General features: G+C 35.1%; 1 protein-coding gene across 3 annotated transcripts in view; it reads right to left on the bottom strand.

The window, feature by feature from the left end:
• Nucleotides 1-16,176, bottom strand: part of LOC149806606 (uncharacterized) — a 43,695-nt gene extending 27,519 nt beyond the window's left edge. For 2 of the 3 annotated variants that reach the window (XM_089955465.1, XM_089955484.1), the window contains exons 1-2: nucleotides 15,923-16,176; nucleotides 3,643-4,229 (exon numbers count right to left, since the gene is read on the bottom strand). In XM_089955465.1, the coding sequence (XP_089811591.1) occupies nucleotides 3,643-4,228 (586 nt within the window). In that variant the 5' untranslated portion in view covers nucleotide 4,229; nucleotides 15,923-16,176. Of the gene's footprint in view, nucleotides 1-3,642; nucleotides 4,230-11,247; nucleotides 11,392-15,922 lie in introns of those variants that run through there. The other variant, XM_089955474.1, reaches the window with a different exon arrangement.
• Between the last annotated feature and the right edge of the window lie 4,820 nt (nucleotides 16,177-20,996).

Raw genomic sequence — 20,996 nt, 5'->3', positions numbered from 1 at the left:
TAGTCACAAGCTAGCCACTCAGATGGTCTCCATTTCCTTATAATAACACATTTCTTACAAAATAACAAAACAGGTACTTATGTGGCTTCAGTTTTGCTAATAGCCCTCTGAAACAAAGTGGAGATCTCAGGATCTTATACCTGTCCGATAACGAGTGTTTGTTTTTGTGACCGTAATATAGAATAATGAGAATAATTAGTAAAAAGAGGATCACTGTGATCAATACCTCTTGACTAATCATTACCATCAAAAGACTGACAAAAAAATTGTCAGTTAAAGGAATATTTTCCTGATCAACATCATTCTCAATGCCTCTTTTTGCCATAGTTCTAGTACCTGCTCGATAACGAGTGTTTGGTTTTGTGACCCTAATAGAATAATGAGAATAATTAGTAAAAAGAGGATCACTGTGATCAATACCTCTTGACAAATCATTACCAGAAGAAAAGTGGTTTCATCAAAAGACTGACAAAAACAATTGTCAGTTAAAGGAATATTTTCCTGATCAACATCATTCTCAATGCCTCTTTTTGTCATAGTTCTAGTACCTGCGCATGCAGGGTCTAAATCAGGGATTTCGTGTTCAGTAGAATCGACTTTCTGATCGAAAGAATGCTTGTCAGTTATAGGGGAATTCACCACAACTTTATCTCCAGCTAGGTATTGTCTAAGTTGTTGTTGTTGTTGTAGGGTTTAACGCCATTTTTCAGCACACGATAGGCTATACATGGCGGCCAGTATTAATGGTGGAGGTAGAACCCGGGAAAACCCCAGAAAGAACCACTGACCCACGAGAAGCTACTGGCAAGCTTTCTCACATACCCACATTGGCTGGGTATTGTCTAAGAATTAATGAATATCTTCTATGGATAAAGACGGCATCATTCCGACTGTCACGGGTCCTGAGATTAAGTCTGATGAAAATTTGAAAATGGAGAGGAACATTAACAAAGCCGCACTCTACTCGCTGAATAAAAACACTTTCATAAGAAGAAGACCTCTCAGATAAAGGCAAAGTACCTCATAATAAAAAATTCTGATAAGCTCCTGTTTCATAATTCTCCAGAATAAAAACAGACTGGGGTTAGTTTTACCCAACAAATGTATTGTTTTGTTGGCCACTAGGCTGAGATAATAACACGCCTGACCAGAAAACATTATCATGATTGTGAGTTGGACATCAAGACAAATGTATCCTGATGAGGCAAGAAGACACATTGGAAGAGTATCTGGAAGAAGCTTTGACCCTCGTCTCTGGAGAGAAGATCTTGAAAAAGTGGTAAACATATATGTGTAAACATTCTCTACATCCACTGACTTCAGAGTACCGAGACTTCCCGTTCTTCGGCTTAGTTGACATATATTTTTAAGGGTTGAATCACATTACTGATCATAATATGTGACAAGGAATACATGGTAACTTTATTCCTTCGTAATGCAGCTCCCTGGAATCCAGTGATGTGTGCTAAACAGTACCTTCCTCAATGAAAACCTGAATACGTTCGAGCTTATGTCATCAACACAGAAGAACGTTATTGCCCAGGAACCCACTGGGTAACTATTTACTTTCCCAACTGCAGCAGTGTGGAAAACTTTGATTTCTTTGGATTGCCTCCTAATATCATCTAATTTATCACAAGATATACTGTATTCACTCAGTTCAAAGTTTTGAGCTTATACGGATCAGTTTCGATAGTCTATGAAAAATAATGTTTATTTTCTTCATTAAAGCAGTCTTGAATTTCCATTAGCACAAGTCATGTTTTGAAAGTAATTTCTCTAAAATAAGATGGCAAATTAGAAAAGTGGTAGTGTGAACGTAGCGACAATCAATTTTCTTTAGTACAGAAAATTAGTGTGTTGGTGGTAAATAACGATGTACTAAATCACCGGAAGTCTAGTCTTACTCCACATTAATGTGAACCTTGAAAACCCGTTCAAGTGCATCATGTTTTTGTTTGTCAGTTGAGCATGAAGAGGACGGGATTAATCCACCCTTTTAATTTGTCTGTTGATGTGATATATCGGGGTCATGTTAACCTAGAAAATATTTTGATGGGGGGGGGGGGGGGCAAAACAGTTTCTTTCGACTAAACTTCTATTTTCTTTTTCCCTCTGTCAACATTCGGTTTGGCACAGAAAATTCTGTCCAAAAATTAATGTAAAGATAAACAAGCCAAGACTATTGTGTTTCAATTCTTTCCAAAGAGATACAGCAAATTATTTAGCTACCAAGCACAAACACTTCAATGTACGTTTGTTTATGCCGTTTTCAAGGTCAAACTTCTTACAACTACACCCAGTGCTTAACGCCAAAATCTAACTTAGCTTTACAGTGTGGCAAATTTAACTTTCATCTCAACAGCTCTTAATTATCATTTCACGTTGGCTAAGTAAATATCAGTCAGGGTGCTAAATCAGTCAGTGTACAGTGTACTAAATCAGTGTACTAAATCTTGAGTGGCACAAATGAAACAAAATGAAGAAAGAAACTTTCTCATTGTTGCAAAAATCTTTCTGCCAGTGTTTTTCACGCGACGATAGGTAACAGTTTAATTTCAGAATTAAATCTTGGACGACAGAAAAGGTAGTACATATGCTAAAATCGTACGTAGAAGTACAACAAGCAGCCAAATTAATGGAATCGTACGTAGAAGTAAATGCTACAAAAATGAAACTGTTAAATTGCCAAACTTATATGTATCATTATTGAAAATACTTTATCCTGGTCCAACCGCTTTTAAACACAAATAGAAATTTTAATAAGGCAAGATATTTTGTGTCAGATCGGTTGATCCAAAAAGGGTACAGTACAGCCCCCCCCCTTCCGCATTTTATCTACTGCTGTAGTGTGTGGGCAGAACCCTTAATTCCTCTTACATACAGAAACCTATCCAGCGCACAAAAAAGAGCAGCCATGGTGATTTTAAATGTCATAGATATTTTAATCCCTACATCATTTCTTTCCATCACTCTTAGATTAAGGCCAGTTAAGGATTATATTATTTTTAGAAAAGTTGTTATTACTTTCAAGGTCTTAAAAAAAATTGTGCCAGGCTATCTTGGTGTTTTAAAGTTTGTTAGGAATATTAGCAAAAGCAGTACACGGTCCAGTGAAAACAATGAATTACGATATTAAAACGGTACCTAATATTATTAAGCAAATATACCTCTTAAGACACTGTAGTGAGCAATCCTGATTTTATGACCGAAAAACATTTGTAAATGGTAGCAGTGAAACATCTTTGTGATAATAGTATGCAAACATTGTATAATTTGTGTTTGTTATATTCCTTTTATTGTGTGTATTAGATATTATCCTTGTATAATTTGTGTTTGTTATATTCCTTTTATTGTGTGTATTATATATTAACTTTGTATAATTTGTGTTTGTTATATTCCTTTTATTGTGTGTATTATATATTAACTTTGTATAATTTGTGTTTGTTATATTCCTTTTATTCTGTGTATTAGATATTAACCTTGTAGACTATGACTAATTACAAGCTTATATATCGTATATTTGTCTTAAATTAAGAGCTATTATGCAAACTAGCTATTAGCTAATTATGTCACCATGGAAAAATAAAGGATATTATTATTATTATTATTATTATTATTATTAAGTAGGTAATCACTTACCTATTGGCTTCGCACAACGTTCTCCTGTGTAGTCTGAGTGACAGTTACAGTACTGGGTGCTGTCTGCCATGTTAACCCTGCACACCCCGTATGGCCCGCAGTCTAGACAACAAGGTTCGTTGCAAAGAACACCTGTAGCTCCTGGGTAACACTCACATTTCGCAATGCCGGTCAAGTCGTCCACGACACAATCACCATAGAAACAAGGTATCCCGCTTGGACAGGGCATGGTATTGGTTGTGTAGTTATTCAAGCAATCTGCGATTTGCGTGAGTGGTGTTCCGGTGTTACTGACCACATCTACTGTAGTATCGCCAAGATGTACTATGGTACCAGTCTTTGACGATGTCAATGGTGAATTTGTGGACAATTTGACCTCATCTGTCCTGCAGAGCTCGTGCGTGACGTTGTCCGTGCATACGCATTCCGATTTGCAAGTGTCTGGATAAGTGTGGCATTCCCGTCCGTTCCCGCAGAAATTCGGTATCGAGCACAGAGTGATGACGCAATTAAATGGCCTGACGTGTACAATGCATCCCGTCAGGATTATGGTGGCACATGGTATCCATAGCAACGTGTTCATCATCCTGTAGAAGCCAGAATAGGACTTGGGAATAATTTCAAGATAATGTTCATACTGTTATTTTTAGAATTCAAGAAGTAATGACAGCTGAGTATGAGCTTTAGTTACTTTATTTGCACATGCTTAATAAATTCTTATTGACGTATTCTGTATTAGTATTCATTTTTATTGTTTTTGGTGTTGTTCATTTTGGGGGCTGATAAAGTTTGGTTGGTCTTTTTGTGGTTTTAGTCAAGTTTTAAATAATCTGCAATTAAACCTTTAGATGAAGATTTGCTGCTGGCTACCAGACCTGTCAGTGTTGATCTTTTCTGTCGTAGTTGTGCACACTTAGCTCAGTTAATCATTTATCTCACACATAACTCTGATTTCTCCTGATGTAGCTAGACCCGACATCATCTAATATAGATTTTACTTCAAGTATTCATTTATTGTCATAGAAAATATAACATAAGTGTATGAGTAATAATACACATGGCAAGACATATTCTGTTACTGACCACTAACTACTCTGGCCAAATAGTTGACCATGCGACTTTTAATGCAACAATTAAAAGGAACCGACCAAGTTCACCACATACGACATACAGAGGGATATAAATGTCGACACTCAGTACGATTCTAAGTAACGAAAGATGCGTTTTTGCAACTTTAACGGATCTTTTAAATCGCCAGATTTAAAAAGCATATGCTGAAATTGATGCCGTGGTTTGATCGAACAGTTTTAGCTGACAATCAATAGGCAAAGCTAAATGAGTACGCCTTGTAAAGAAAATAATGATGATCTTTATTTTTGTGGCCATTAAAGAACGTTCTGTTTATGTGTAATACAAGAAGAACGTGTCTATATTCCTTTCCAACGTCAGTATGGGCATTTCTTACCTTTAATTTATTTGTGAGACTTTTTAAAAACTAAATAATAAACTACAATAATTTTTGTTTGATCTATATTGATTGTAAGTTTCCACTTTCCACAATATCTGCTTAACATATCAAGGGTACACTGCATGTCACAAAGATCATCTGCGACTATTATAGTCTAATCATCGTATAAAAGATACATATTTACAAAATTAATAAATTCAAAAGGTGTAGTATACAATCTATACCCATTTACTAATAAAACCGATTCTGTGTCATCTAGAAATAAGAACAATGGCGGAGATCAATTCTCCCCTTGTCTTACACCTTTTTCTCAGGAGGAAATGAAACAGAATATGCACTATTTACCCAAATGCATGCTTTAATATCATTATAAATACTTAATATAACATTAAACACTTTCCTCTGATACCGTTTGGATAAAATGTATGTCATAATCATGCTCTCAATAAGGTGGAAGAAATATATTGAATAATATGGAATAGCTTGAGTCTCAGATAATGATGTATTATCATCAAGGAATTTAGACAATCTTAAATTTAATACAGCATTAAAAACTTTACAACAGTTAACTAAAGTAACAGGTCTATAATTGGATATATACATTTTGCCACATTTATATTTATAAACTGGCACAATGATAACTTGAGTCCAACTATCTGGTACGAAGTCAGTATTCAAGATTGTATCTTACATCATTAATTTTAGAATCATAACATAATTTAATAGTTCTTCAGTTGTAATGAGGTCATTCGGACCATAGTAATCGACAACATCCGCCACTTCTACCGCTTCAGGGATTATTCGTCACTCTCCTTGTCCACCGAGTTTATTTCTTTAAAATATTTTAGCACTGCGTTGCTTTGAACAGTTCGTTTCTTGCCGACATTATTATATTCCGGTATCTCTGTGGATCTTTTGATTTTATTGTGCTTATTTTCCTTTGCAATGATTATTTTAGAATTAATAATTTGAAAGAATTTTTTATACTGTCTTGTAGCTGTAAGTTAATTAGCTTCACTCACTGCAGTTTCTATTTTGTGATATTTCCTCTACAAGTGGTAGTGTTTTACGGATATCATACACTCATTGCCAAAACTTTCCTTAGAGTCAACTTTTTTCTTGCCGAACTTTTAAAAGATGTCATTAAGAGAAAATGTGCAACATAGCTAATAAAATTATTACTTATATGTGCGGGAGGTCGTGGGTTCGATCCCCGGCCGAGTCATACCAGAGACTTAAAAAAATGGTACTAACAGCTGCCTCGCTTGGCGTTCATCATTAAGAGGTTAGTGTTAGAACTGGTCGTCTTGGTGTCAGGATAATGTGACTGGGTGGGACATCATGCTACATGTCTGCGGCATGATGCCCCACTGCTAGACATCACTATAAACTGCCACATTGTAGACATCGTAGCGATATGACTGAAAAATTGTTAAAGCTACGTTAAAAATAAAAATCACATCACATCACATTACTTATATGTTCGCTTTGTGCCTCGCAACAAAATTTATTGCATGAATGAAGATCCATTTGTTTTTAAAAAATTATTTAAATGTGAGCAAATATATTTCTTTATGACCTAATGATGTTACCAGTATGATATAATTTGGAGGTGGAATAGAGTACGTTTTAAATTGCGATTGGAATCATTCATATAGAGTGCTCTTGGCGTCAAATTCTGCCTTTAAGTAAGTTGTAAGAGTGAAATGTGACATTTTAAGTTGTGATTATTTAGATGCTAGTGAACGGTTTTCTGTCTCTGTACCAACTGTGTATTGGTGGTAATGTAGGTGCGATGATGCAGTATCAGTTAACATGGTCTGATGGTGACGATAGATTTGTGCGCGCTTTAATGTTGATCTCCGCGGGTTCTTGTGCGGCTTTAGGATTTGGTAGAGAAGCGATATGCTGTAGGAAGCGCAATCTGTGTACCCGAGTCTTCATAACGGTAGGCAGGTTGAACCGGCGTGTTTGAAATGTTCAAGACCTGTGTGACGATACGCTTTTTCCCACAGTGCACTTGGAAAACTATTGGGTAGCACATAGCATCAGTAATTGTATACTTGGTTTTCGTCATGCAGAGACTGAATAATCAGCTTATGAAGATCAGTGCTTATTGGGGAATCTATGAAAGAATGCTCATAAGTACACGAATATCAGTTAGAAGCATTGATAGATGGACCATCATGTCTAAAACTCTGGTGCTCTAAGCACGTTAGTCCTGCATATCTTGACTACTTGTAGTAATTTATTTAATATCGTTTCGACTGTGCTATCTGGCATACAACTTAATTGGTTCGGCTGCAGGATAACCAAATAGTTCTGGCTGGATAGCGTGCAATGCAATCTTTTGGATACACCTTTAGGAGTGATATCGTGATTGTTGATTGCGTGTATGGTAATCGAATAGTTTAAATTCCTGAGGATACTCCTTAGGTGTCAAAGCAGCGTGAGCATAAACACCTGAGCAGCAGTGTATTCTGACATGGTCTGTAGCCGACGGAGTGTTTTGAGTGCTGAGTTGTTTTGGAAGCGCCAAGTTTCTTTTTCGTTTTGTTTGGGCCACTTGTAGCTGGTAAAGAGGATGTGATGTCGGAGGTTCATCGACAATTGGGAGCTGACACTGCGACACTAGATGTGGAAAACTGTTTGGCAGCTAATAAAAATGGACATCACACTACCTGCGGTATCTTCGTCGTTGTAGTAGGAGTTTTCCTCGTGTCTGATCAATTGCTTGTGGTCTGTTGTTGGTACGGGATATATTCGATGTATAGCTGTTGTAGCAGCAGGGAGAAGCTGTCAGTATGCTCCAGTTAGCTTTGGAATACTTTTAGATCAACTTGTAAGAGATCGGAGTTACTCTGACGGCGCTAACGTCTTGACTTTTAACGAGCTCCCTGAAGATCTTGATTTCTCTTTAGCTGGCTTGTAACCCGCTATCAGTATACTCCAGAATAGCAAATACATTTTGTCATAGCAGTGTTGTATTGATGAACCCAAATGATTTCATATTTTTTGCCTCTTATTGTTCATGCTGATAAATGATGCGATTTGTATCTCCATTGGTTTGTGATGTCACCTTATAATATTCTAGCAGTTGCGGTATTCTCATATGCCACCTATGTGTGGCCAGAGATTTACTTGCATTAATAAAAGTTTTCTGTCCCGACAGGTGTCACACCACTTCTCCACTCCTCAAATAAATTAGTTTTATGATTGACAAAATAGTCTTCGCGCACGTGGAGCTAACCGGTTGATCTGTACACAAGCACTGATTTTGCAAAAGGCTGGTGAAGAAAAGACATCAAAATTTCGAGCCGTTTTTAATAATTGTCGGCACACCTCTAATCAATGTGCAGGTATTGATTTCAAATTTGTAAACACTCATTTTACACAGGTAAAAAAAAAGCCATTTTTGTGCCTGAAAACTTAATAATATGACGTCTACATCAGATAATTTTTGTAATGGCATTTAAGCAAACAGTACCTGTAAAGAGTTTACTTTCCAATGCCAAATATAGAATATTGTAGTATAATTATGTTCGAAAAATCTTTTAACATTTCATATTTTAACATTTCATAATTATCGTCCAGTTGTATTTCTTCTGCAAAAAGGAAAGGTTACAACAAAATTTAATGAAGAATGTTTTTTTTTTTCTTCATATTTAGCACAATAAAGTTATTACGGTGTCCAGTAACTAAAATATAAACTGTGAAGTACAATTTACTGCAAATTAAAATATTGTGTTCTATCTTTTCCTACTCACACGTAACATACGCTTCTTTATGCAGTTCACAACATGTCAACACATGTCGTCGACAGTGATGACAAAGATATTAATAGTAGCGGTGATATCACAACCCTTTCTCGTGAACATGACTGAAATCATTTTAATGAGAAGAAAGAGCAGAATGTGGAAAGAAGATGATAACGGCAACAAAGACGAAGACGATAGATAATCAATACACCACTTCATCCTTCATCTTACTATCTTTAAAACAAGATTTATATCACTGCCACTTCCACTAACGAAGATCTGTCATCATCATCATCATCATCATCATCATCATCATCATCATCATCATCTTTTGGGTTCCAGCATCATTCACTACTACAACCACTACCAATACCAACAGCAACGTCATGTATTTGGTGGAGATATTGCCAGTGGTGGTTGTAGCAATGGTGGTAATTTGTTATTTTTAGCAGTAGTTGTTATAGTAGTAGATCAAACCAGCATCTTGAACCTATATATCACAGACTAAAGTACTGAACAGATACAAAAGATAAGAGAGAGAGAGAGAGAGAGAGAGAGAGAGAGAGAGAGAGAGAGTTGGTCGACAGTGAAAGAAAACTATGCATAGAGTTCTTGTTTGTTTTTAGTACCGGTATATTTTTCCAATATCCACACAATATTCAGCTGCTGTGCAATTAGTTCACTTGTCCGCCCATTCTAAAGACACGCTATCGAGTACGGCACAGCGCTAGCGATAACTAATATCTCTCTTACTGATGTGTCACATTTATATGAATGCTTAGTTGTACTGAGAGTTGAAAGGTTTAATTTTTGTAGTTTGTTTACAGAGAAAATTTATTCCGGATCCACGGATGGTTAACCTTACCATACTTACGTAAATCCCGAAAAAATGTACATGTTGTTAGTTTTATACATAATTTCTGATACTGAATCATTACCCTCGTTGCCACTTACCTACATCCCGTAAAAATGCATCACACGTAATTAATCTGATACCGAATTGTTGCTCTTGTTGGCATTTTGATCAGATCTGGATCAGACTTGTTAAAGATCTATGCATATTTAGGAGATACTCTTGTACCTGATTGAAAATGTTTCTGACTAATCCGGGGCTGAATTTCGATCAGATTTTGCTCTGACGAGGTAAGCAATCCTTTATTAGCAGTGTCTTTTACAGGTTCTATAATAAGTAAGACAGCACATATTGAAAAAATAATTTTGCATCTAGCTGCTGAATTTGTTTCCTCTATAAACCTAGAGACTATATTTCTCATCCAGTTTCAATACAATTTGGTAAATGGTTTTATATCACGAGGATCATAGATTATTTTTCTGTTACAAGCGTACTTTCCTTTATCTACAGAATACATTTCCCTAAAAACTGTACATTATGCTAGCTCTATTAGGAACATGTTACATTGTGCAATTGCAACCATAGGGTCTTCATTTGCACAGATAAAAAACCATGTTTGCATCTGAAACATGGATATTATAAGGTATATTGTACAACATGTATCAGTTTTATGCGCTTATTTTAAAGGTATTTTAGAAAACGGTACCATTCAAGATTCTACTTTCATTAAATATAGAAAATTGTATTCTAAATATTTCCGAAAAATCTTTATAAACATGTTATAATCATTGTTCAGTTGTATTTGTTGCGCAGATGAAAAACTTTTCTGAAGAATACTTTTTCTAGTTATCACAACGTCGTCCTTAGAAAAGTTATTAGCATGTCATCTTCACAGCATGGAGACGATGACTGTGATGTACAATTTACTGCCAAACGAAAATCTTGTTTTCTGTTCTTTCCTACTCATACGTGACACGTACTCGGTTATTTAGTTCCAAATGTATTGTTAAGATGTCGACGAAAGTGATGACGAAGATGGTCACATCATCGATGTTTTGACAACATCAACGTGATCATTGCAGAAATAATTTTAGTGACGGAGAGAAAGAGCGGCATGTAGAATGATGATGATGATGATGATGACGACAGCGAAGACGAGGACAAGCCACCAATTTCTCCTTCATATCCCGGTCTTTAAAACACCCAGAACATCACTTTGGATACAGCATCTTTAACTACTGCTATTAATGCTACTACTATTACTACTACTACTACTACTACTACTACTATTACTACTACTACTGCTACTACTAAAACAACAAAAAACATCTCATTTGCAGAGATATTGCCAGTTGTGGTAGTGGTGATTGTGAAAGTGGTACTAATAGCAGTAGCTGTAGCATATTGAACCCTGAGTCCAATCATTTATATCATACACAAAACAAATTAAAAATGATACAACATGAGAGAGAGAGAGAGAGAGAGAGAGTTCTAAAGTGAAAGAAAAATATGCACAGAGCTTATACCTGAATTATTTTACAATATCCGCACAATATTCAGCTGCTATGCAATTACATTGATTCACTTGTCCACCCGTTATAAAGATACGCTATCGTACGTGGCACAGCGCTAGCGATAACTAATACCACACTGATTGATGTGTCACATTTGTATGAATGCTGAGTTGTAATGAGAGCCCAAGGGTTTGGTATTTGTAGTATCTGCTTACAGAGAAAACTGATTCCGGATCCACTAATGTTCACACGTCATAACATACGATATTAAATCGTTACCCGTGTCCGCAGTTAATAACATCTCGTAAAAAAAATCTGTACATTATGCTAGTTCTATACAGATGATCATACGTTATAATGTCTGATACTGAATTGTTCCCCTTGTCGGAATTTACCTACATCCCGTGGAAACTGTATATTATACTAATGCAATACCAATTAGTAAATTGCTGAAGTTACATTGTTTAATTGCAACCATAACAGGGTCTTAAATTCCACAGGGGGAAAAACCATGGCATCTGAAATATGGATATTATAAGGTATATTGTACAAGTATCAGTTTATGCGCCCAATTTAAAGGCATTTTAGAAAATGGTCACTTTCTAATATTCTACTTTTTATTAAATACAGAAAATTGTATTATAATTTTTTCCCGAAAAATCTTAAACATTTTATAATCATCCTTCAAATATATTGCGTTGAAAAATAAAATAGATTTCTGAAGTTCGGTTATTCTAGTTATCACAACTTCATACTTATTAAAGTCATTATTATGTCACCTTCACAGTCAGAAAATTATGATTGTAAAGTACAATTTACTGCAAAATGAAAAGCTTGTTTTCTTTTCTTTCTAATCACACGTAACACATACTCGCTTGGGCAGTTCCAAATGTATTGTCAGATATCGTAGACGAAGATGGTAACATTAACGATGTTTTGACAACCAACAACGTGAACATGACGGAAATCGTTTTAATGTGGAGCAGAAAGAGCAGAATGTGGAAAGATGACTATGATGACGACGGCAGCAAAAACGACAATGTAGATGATGATACAACACTTCTCCCTCAATCCCATTGTCTTCAAACTACAATCCAGAACATCACCACTCACCTAACTATCTGTATCCATCATCATTCCTTCAGTTCCAGTATCTTTAACTATTGCTACTACTACTACTACTACTGCCAACATCATCTCGTTTGCGGAGATATTGCCAGTCGTGGCTGTGGCAATTGTAGTAGATGGGTAGTAATAGCAGTAGTTGTTGAAGTAGTATTGTTACGACTCAATGGATTTAAACTAAGTAACAGAAAAGAGCAAAAACCAACATGTTTTATAAAATTCAACAAATAATGTATTTCCATGGAATACAAGGTGAAAATTTAAAACTAATTTACAGTAATGCGAATAAAATCCCAAATAGTCCTTAAAGATTTATCACAAATCCAAACGTATAAAGTTCCTACTGATTTCCAGTGGCATTCCAAATAAGTTCCAATATTAAATGTGCTGACGTGTTTGTAGTCTCGAATATCCTAATGTGCCAGTGGCCTGTAGTGAGGCGATGTACCAACCGTTTTTTGATGTATCACAATAATATAATTAAAAATTGTTCTTTCTGAAATCACTATAGTTCCAAATTAATGTTTCAGTCCAAGAATATTATAGATGAGCACTTTGTATTACCAGTGAATAATAATTTGAATAAATAATTTCGCCCCAATTAAATACTGAACACAACAAGACGGATTCGGTCTCCGATATTAAATGAAAAAATAGGTAATTCTCAAGTAATCAACATTATATAAAAAGCTAAGACACAAAAGTAGAACCTGAATTAGGTACAAACGTTCATTTCAAGATAAGGTCTATTACTAAAAGTATAATAAAGAACATATGAAACGTCAGGTAAAACAGGTTCTTCACTGGTTAATTCAAATGTCCTAGACTCAGACCCAAATAAACATATTTACATCCATTGGTATGATTCTAATAATTAATTTATTCTCATAAAGAAAAAGTAGCTATGTATTATATTGTTAATCAATGGCCTTAGCCTGGTACACAGTGAACTTGATTTTGGACAAGGTCAAGTTCAAAATACAAATGTAGTAACATAGAATCATTAAAAAGACAACAAATAATACAAATTAAATATACATAACAGTATACTGAATCCTAAAGCCTGAACCTATATATCAATCACTAGACAAATACAAAATGATACAACATGCGGGTGTGGGGTGTGGATCAGTCTAAAGTTAAAGTTAAATTCCCTATAGAGATTTTTGGCCTGGTATCCTTTCCTAGTATTTAAAGGTTCACTTGCTCAGATATTAGTAAGATACTCTATCAACCAATGCACGGCGCCATCGATGACTGTTACCAGCCTGATTGGATGATTTAGGAAGGACCAATTGCAAAGGGGACGAGTAGGGCTGAGTAGTTGTAGTCATTGTGCACTCAACAAATTTATTCCGGATCAACTAATCATTACATGATGGCACCATATACGAACTTGTGACTTTGACAGGCACTTGTGACACACCACAATAAGTGTACATTTTTCTAGCTCCGAATCAGTTAGTTATTGAAGTTATATTGTTTAATTGCAATCATGACTTTGTCTTCATACCATGTTGTCTAAAATAAATGTTAATTTATTGGATCAGTACCGTGCCATACTAACAACCATGTTTGTCAAAGCTGTGTACTTGGAGTCATTTAAATAGTCTGGTCCTGAAAATCATGGTGAACTTTGTTAGGTTACTTATAGTCTAGTTATTTCAATCCTACCTACAGGAACTCTAATGGAGTTTAAATACTTTGTTCTAAGCATTTCTGAGATTAATGTTCGAACACTTTTACTTTTATTGTTTGAAAATTAAATTTATTTCATATTAATTTTCACTAAATTAGTCCATATTTGATGTAGGAAATGACATAGTTAAAAGCACACCATAATAATACGTGGCAGCTGCGCCTAGAATATACCGTCAGTTTCCACTTTGAAGAAAATCCATGGAGTTAAGTCAGTAAAGCAATCCAGTAACAAACAGACGTGATTCGTGAATTAAACAAATCTATAGTTGACGAAACATGCCTGATATATGGCCATGTATTGATTTCATATTTGTAATCACTTACTCTTCACGGGTAAAAGGCGTCTAAAACATGCAAAAGAAAAGGTCCATTTCAAAACGATTCAGTTTTATTTGAATGCGCCTATTTTAATAGGATTCAAGAAAATTATTGCCAAAAACTTAAAACAATATTATAATTATGTCCGCAACATCTTTAACGGTTTCAAAATAATTTGTCCACATTTATTTCTTATGCATATATAAAAAGTAATAGCAAGAGTGGTTTGAGAGGTGTGTGTCATTTGGACTTTTAACGTAGCTTTAAAAATTTGTCAGTTATATCGCTACAATGTCAGATGTGTTTCAGTTTATAGTGATGTCTGGCACTGGGGCATCTAGCCGCACACAAGTAGCATCATGTCCCAACCAGTCGTATTATCATTACACCAGGCCGACCAGTCCTAACACTAAACTCTTAATGTTGAGCGCCTAGCCAGGCAGCTCTTAGTACCAATTTTATGTCTTTGGCATGACTCAGCCGGGGTTCAAACCCGCGACCTGTCGCAACCGAGGCGGACTCTCTAACCACTAGACCACCGCTCTGGTCGTGTGGTTTGAGAGATTTCTGAGTAATGGTTGAATCATATTTCTCGCAACTTTGCCCTTAATAAAGTTACTCACTGTCTGTGGCTGATCCTGAAATAATGTTGGTCATGTGAGGACTATTAGTAGGCTAGGGGTCTGTTTAACAGAAACTGGGGGGCAGGGGCTAATCCCACAGGAAGCCGCATTTTAAGAGTTTCCAGGGTATAATGAACCCATCTAACTGTTAACAAAACTTAATTTAGGAAACGTTCCGGTTGTTTCGGGCTCAGTATTAGTCAGTATGGGGAGGGAGTAAGTGAACGCGCACCAGATTCGCCCAAGGTTATGTCACCTTCTCAGGCATACGACTCGGAATGGAAAGTCCACTTTGCTGCGAAATTAAAAGCTTCGAAATGTGTTCTTAGATGTCGATGAAGATATTAGATGCAATGTTTGCTGAAGTCAATGAGTTTCATAATGATAACGACATAGCATTTTTTCACCGGAGATGAGGCCGAAATTATTTTAAGGAGGAAAATTACAATTACAACGATGATGACGACAACGACAAGAAAATCATTATTACCCAGCATCTGTTTTCATTTAATGATCTAAATTATAGCCACTTCCAAATATGCTGTATCATCATCTTTTTTTTTAACCGTCAACATCAATACTCCCTCGACTGGTACTACTACTACTACTATTACTACTAATACTATCATCAACACCAACATCCACATCAATACTTTTGTGGAGATATTGGCATTGGTGGTTTGGGTGATGGTAGTATTAGTAGTTGTTGCAGTAGTAGTAGTTGTAGCCGTAGTAGTAGTAGTAATAGTAATAGTAGTAGCAGTAATAGTAATAGTATTAGTAGTTGCATTAGTAGTAATTTTAGCCGTAGTAGTATTAGTAGTAGTTGTGGTAGTTGTAACAGAGACAAAGAGACAGAGAAATACACGAGGATCGGTCTAAAACCAAATACTAATTTTCCCCGAGATTATTATTAGTACCTGTTTTTATCCTTTTCTAATATCCAGAGGAATTTGAACGCACAATTCAGATGCTATCCAATTTCGACAGTTTACTTGGCTGAAAATATATATTATCAATACGGCACAGCTCTAGCGATGACCAGAGGCTGGAAATATATATTATCATTACGACACAGCTCTAGCGATGACTATAGGCTGGAAATATATATTATCAATACGACACAGCTCTAGCGATGACTATGCCACCGTCACTGGTGTGTTGCAGCTATATAAAAGCCTAATTGTAAATGAGATGGGATGGGCTTAGTATTTAGTATTAGTATTAGAGAAATGTATTCCGGATCCACTTACGATCGCCCATCATGATTTCTAAAATAGAATTCTTATCTTGATATGCACTAACATACAGCTCTGTAACCAATGTACGTTTTGATAGTTCTGACATAGTTAGTCATTTATTGAAAGGTACACTGTTTAACTGTAACCATAAAAGGATATTTACCTCATTTGATCATTAATATATACTAATTTAGTGACTAACCACAAAACCATAGTAACACAACTAGCAACTGAATATGTATACTACTGCAAACTGTAAAAATTACTAAACCAGACATGAGTATGTCACAAAGCAAACAAAACATTATATCCCATTATATCCCAAGAGAAACCGATCTTTAGTTCGTTTTGGTGGTATTGCGAGTTATTTCCCTTAATTATAGCTATAAATGGCATAAGCACAACATATGCAAACTTATCTACACCATCAATATAATATGTTGATCATGATCATCTTAAATTTAATTAAAAAACGGGTCGCAACATATATAGCTTGAAAGTGCTAGGTGTTAAAGCGCGAATGACCAAGTTCTCACAATTACAAAATTATAAAGTTCTCTTCTTGACCTGAGATCACAATTAGCATTTTCTATAATAATAACAAAAATTAAATAATGGGAAATAACCTTCTAATGATTTAATGTGCCTTCTGGAAAATAACCTTCTAATGATTTAATGTGCCTTCTATACTTAGAATACAATAACCTGTAAAATTCAATTTGGAAACTCCAAAACCCTGACGAAAAAAATTATTTATTCCTTCTTGTTTACCTGAATAATAATCCTGATATTAAGCTCATACACACAGAGAATAATTTAGCTATGTATTAGTTGTTGACATAATATAAAATAATTTTTTTAAAAATGAAATAAAAGTTTTTTTTAAAGTCAATCAGGTCAAGCAAAAGTGAACTCAGTTTTGGACAAGGTCAAGTCCAGTAAACAAAAATTACATTGCGATAGCATGTAACGAAATGAAAATTATATTACAAATAATAAACAAACAATTAAATAAAATATACGTAACAAATCGGTGATGCAGTGTATAAAGATTCTACTTTTCCTTTCATGAGAAATAACGTGGTGGTTGTTGAGGCCATCAGTTTGTCAAGTACTTATCTAGACTTGTTCTGAAGATTTGTTTCCATTGCATTTGTCAAGTTCTTATCATGACTTGTTCAAACCATCTGAAGATTTGTTTCCATTCATTTGTCAAGTACTTATCATGACCTGTTCAAACCATCTGAAGATTTGTTTCCATTCATTAAGTATGGCATATGATAATTTGAGGTAATAAAATTATCATTTCATTCTCATTAGGCGAGCTAAATAAAGTATAAATGTCTCGATCTGCTTATGATAATGATGTTCGGCAGTTAAAACTATTGACTGATGACTTTGCAACACTTTGTTCTATTGTTTCTAGTATGGGGTAATAAGGTCACGGGTCTTTGGTTCTTAATACTCATTTAGCCTTACTGGCTAAAAATCGTGTTTAATATGCGGTATCTGCAAAGTTTGAAATGAGAATTAGGGCAAGACCTGGAAGAAACAATACCTTATTATGATTCTCCTAGGGTGGTGAGCACGATCTTGTCTCTCAAAGTGTACACTAGTATATCAGGATTATTTCGATATTACGTGTCGAAGTTTATTATTTACTCTTCTTTTCTCCGTTAACTTTACATTGTCAGAATTGTCATGTATATTGGATTTAATTTATTTTTGATTTAATTTAATTGTTTGTTTGTTAGTTTTATTTTTTTTATTCCATTATATGCTATTGTAATGTAATTTTATTTACTGGAATTTGACATTTTCCAAAAATTAGTTTGACCTGACAATAGTTTTCATAAACACCTAATAATAGAAACTTTGTATCTAATTGCTGATCTATTTCCTGACCTTGATTCAGAAATCACTGAGTTGAAGTAAACAACATTTTTTAAAATTATTTTTTATTATTCTTTCTTAGTGGGGGCCCCGAGTGGCCGAGTGGTCTAAAGCGCTCTTCGTTACGGATCACTGCCATCTCACCTCTGTCTGCGGCGGTTCGAGTCTAGGATTCAGCCAATGTGGGTATGTGAGAAAGCTTGCCAGTAGCTTCTCGTGGGTCGGTGGTTCTTTCCGGGGTTTTCCCGGGTTCTTCCTCCACCACCATGTATAGCCTATCGTGTGCTGAAAAATGGCTTTAAACCCCACAACAACAACAACAACAACAACTTTCTTAGTGTACGATTCAAAGAATAAAATCGAGGCCATACTGGGTATACGTGATGTTAGGGGTGTAAAGCTTGTATGTGGTTCTAGAAACATGATCACGTGACCTTCAAACGGGAATTTGTTTTGCGTCTTAAATTAGTGTATAGCCTTTATCTATAGAGAATTTAGTCAGTTGGGCTATTAACTATTAACACTTAAAGGTGTTTTTTTGTGACCAGATTAAGTTGAAATTCTATTTATGGAATTATTAATTCTTTCCTGGAAATATTTAAATGCTCATACAGAATTCTTGGACAAACACATTTATGAAATTTTATTCGGAATTCAAAACTGGAATATTATTTTCTGTGGCTCAACAAGGAACTGTTGACTCATCAAGAGAACACTGACTACTGCATTGGTAATCGTCCTCCATCTTGGAATTTTTTATCAGCACTACAACTCAGATTCATTTAGGACTTTGTATTTCTAGCACTTCTATTTTTTAATTTTTGGGTTATTCTTGGATTATTTTTGGATTTGATTCGTAAAACCGTAAGTTCCTTTTTTTATATCAATTTTACCTTTTTTCTATAGAAATAAATTATTGTTAAATTTTACAAAGCTTGTTGTCTTCACTCTTTTCTTGTTGCGTTGATTAAGAGCCTAAACGTAACAGAATCGTGCAGTATTCAGGGACACTGGACTCTTTGATATTGCACGCAAGTGCACAACACGTTTGCCTAAAAATAGTATAGTTTATTTGGATCTACTTTGTAAACAAATCATGTACTCTCATGTAGTAGACATTTTAGTTTTAGTTTATTAGATTTGTTGGTGGAAGAACTAAAGCAGCTGTTTCGTTTATTTCAAAGTAGATAAAGTGAATAATGTGGATGAGTTTAATGAGTCACAAATTAAACTTTTAAACAAGCAAATGAAATAACGTGATATTCTCAATGTTCACAATACCATTATGATCATTTAAATAGTTATTTAGGAGAAATGTTTGTAACAATTCGTAAATAAAATGATTCAGACTACGACCATTGCCCTTTGATGTATATAAAAATAGCATAGAAAATGATATTGAGGCCAAGGGCTATCGCATATCTATCAGAGACATACCATTTTATAATTCAAAGCACTAAATATGTGGGGGAAAATGCAAATGAAGGTTTTAGTAGAAAAGGAAGGGCCTCAGAGCTAATAAGCGAAGACGATGAAGAATTTTTATCTCAGTCGGCTGAATTGATTGACACACAGCGACTAAGTTGCAATTTACCACGTTAACTTTGTTGATACAATGTTTCAGATTTAGGTTAGCGATAGACGCCATACAGGTCATAACATTAGTGGGGCCCCGACTAACAGCACGTAAGTGACCAGGCAAAATATACTTATATTTTTGCATCTTGAATTTCCTCAGAATGCACCTTCCAAGCTCTGCAAATCCAAATTACGTGAGCTATATACTGTAATTTCGACTAAGTTTTCTACCGCAATAACATTGTCCTTACTGCACTCGAAATGAAATGAACATGATATTCCATAGCTTCGGTTAGACAATTACACGAGATAATTGTTTTCCACATTCCAAACATTTAATGACAGAACAGAAATACACATGCAGCTGAGTCAAGACACATTTTTCATAACCCAAATCACACGTACTTAATGTGAAATCGACATAGCTAAATCCAGTCCATAATCAGCAGAATTGAGTAGAATCGACAAAAACAGACCAAAATCCGTTCATTCCACACCAGCTGGAAAGGCTGATGCAATGCGCATTCATACACAATATGACTCAGAAAATGAATTTTAAGTAGATCAAGTTTAAATTTTGCTGGCCGGTCCTATGTGCGCCCTAATATCGTTGTTCTGTATTGATGAATCTACGGTAGTTTATTATATTGGAATACAGCATACATTTCATTCTTTGTTTCTTGAAGTGTAATTTTAGCTACAATGAAGCTTTAGGTAGAATAAGAAAATGAATATATATAAAAGACTACTACTTTTGTATGGGAAAATATGAACTCGTTTTCTCAGATGGATACGTCACTCTAATAAGTCGTGCAGTATCCATCAGAGAAAAACTCGTTCATATTTTCCCACACAAATGCATTAACCTATAAATTACTTTATAACTCACTAACTGTCCCATCTGCTTGTGCCTTTTACTGATAATAAAAACAAAAAGCATCAAGAATACAAAACACTGTAGGCTCATTCATGAAATTATAATTTCTAATCTGATTGTCGCCAATGGCTAATATTGTCATCTTGTTTCCGCTTCAGGCGAAACAGAAAATGTCGAAGTAAACAAACAGACAGATTGTTCACTGTCCTTTTCCAGTTTTAGAAGAGTCCATTTTTAGAACAGTTGTTATATAATATTTGCAATATTTGGGTTTAATAATTATAAAAGAAATGAACAAATCAAAATGTGTAACTCTTCTACACATGTGTTTAATAGTTAATAGTTTAATTTGGGTTTAATAATTATAAAAGAAATGAACAAATCAAAATGTGTAACTCTTCTACA

This window comes from Sinohyriopsis cumingii, chromosome 1, assembly GCF_028554795.1.
Source record: "Sinohyriopsis cumingii isolate HCF-2022 chromosome 1, ASM2855479v2, whole genome shotgun sequence".
Taxonomy (NCBI): Eukaryota; Metazoa; Mollusca; class Bivalvia; order Unionida; family Unionidae; genus Sinohyriopsis; species Sinohyriopsis cumingii.
The sequence above is the reverse complement of the archived record's forward strand: the minus strand, read 5'-3'. Positions and strand labels throughout refer to the sequence as shown.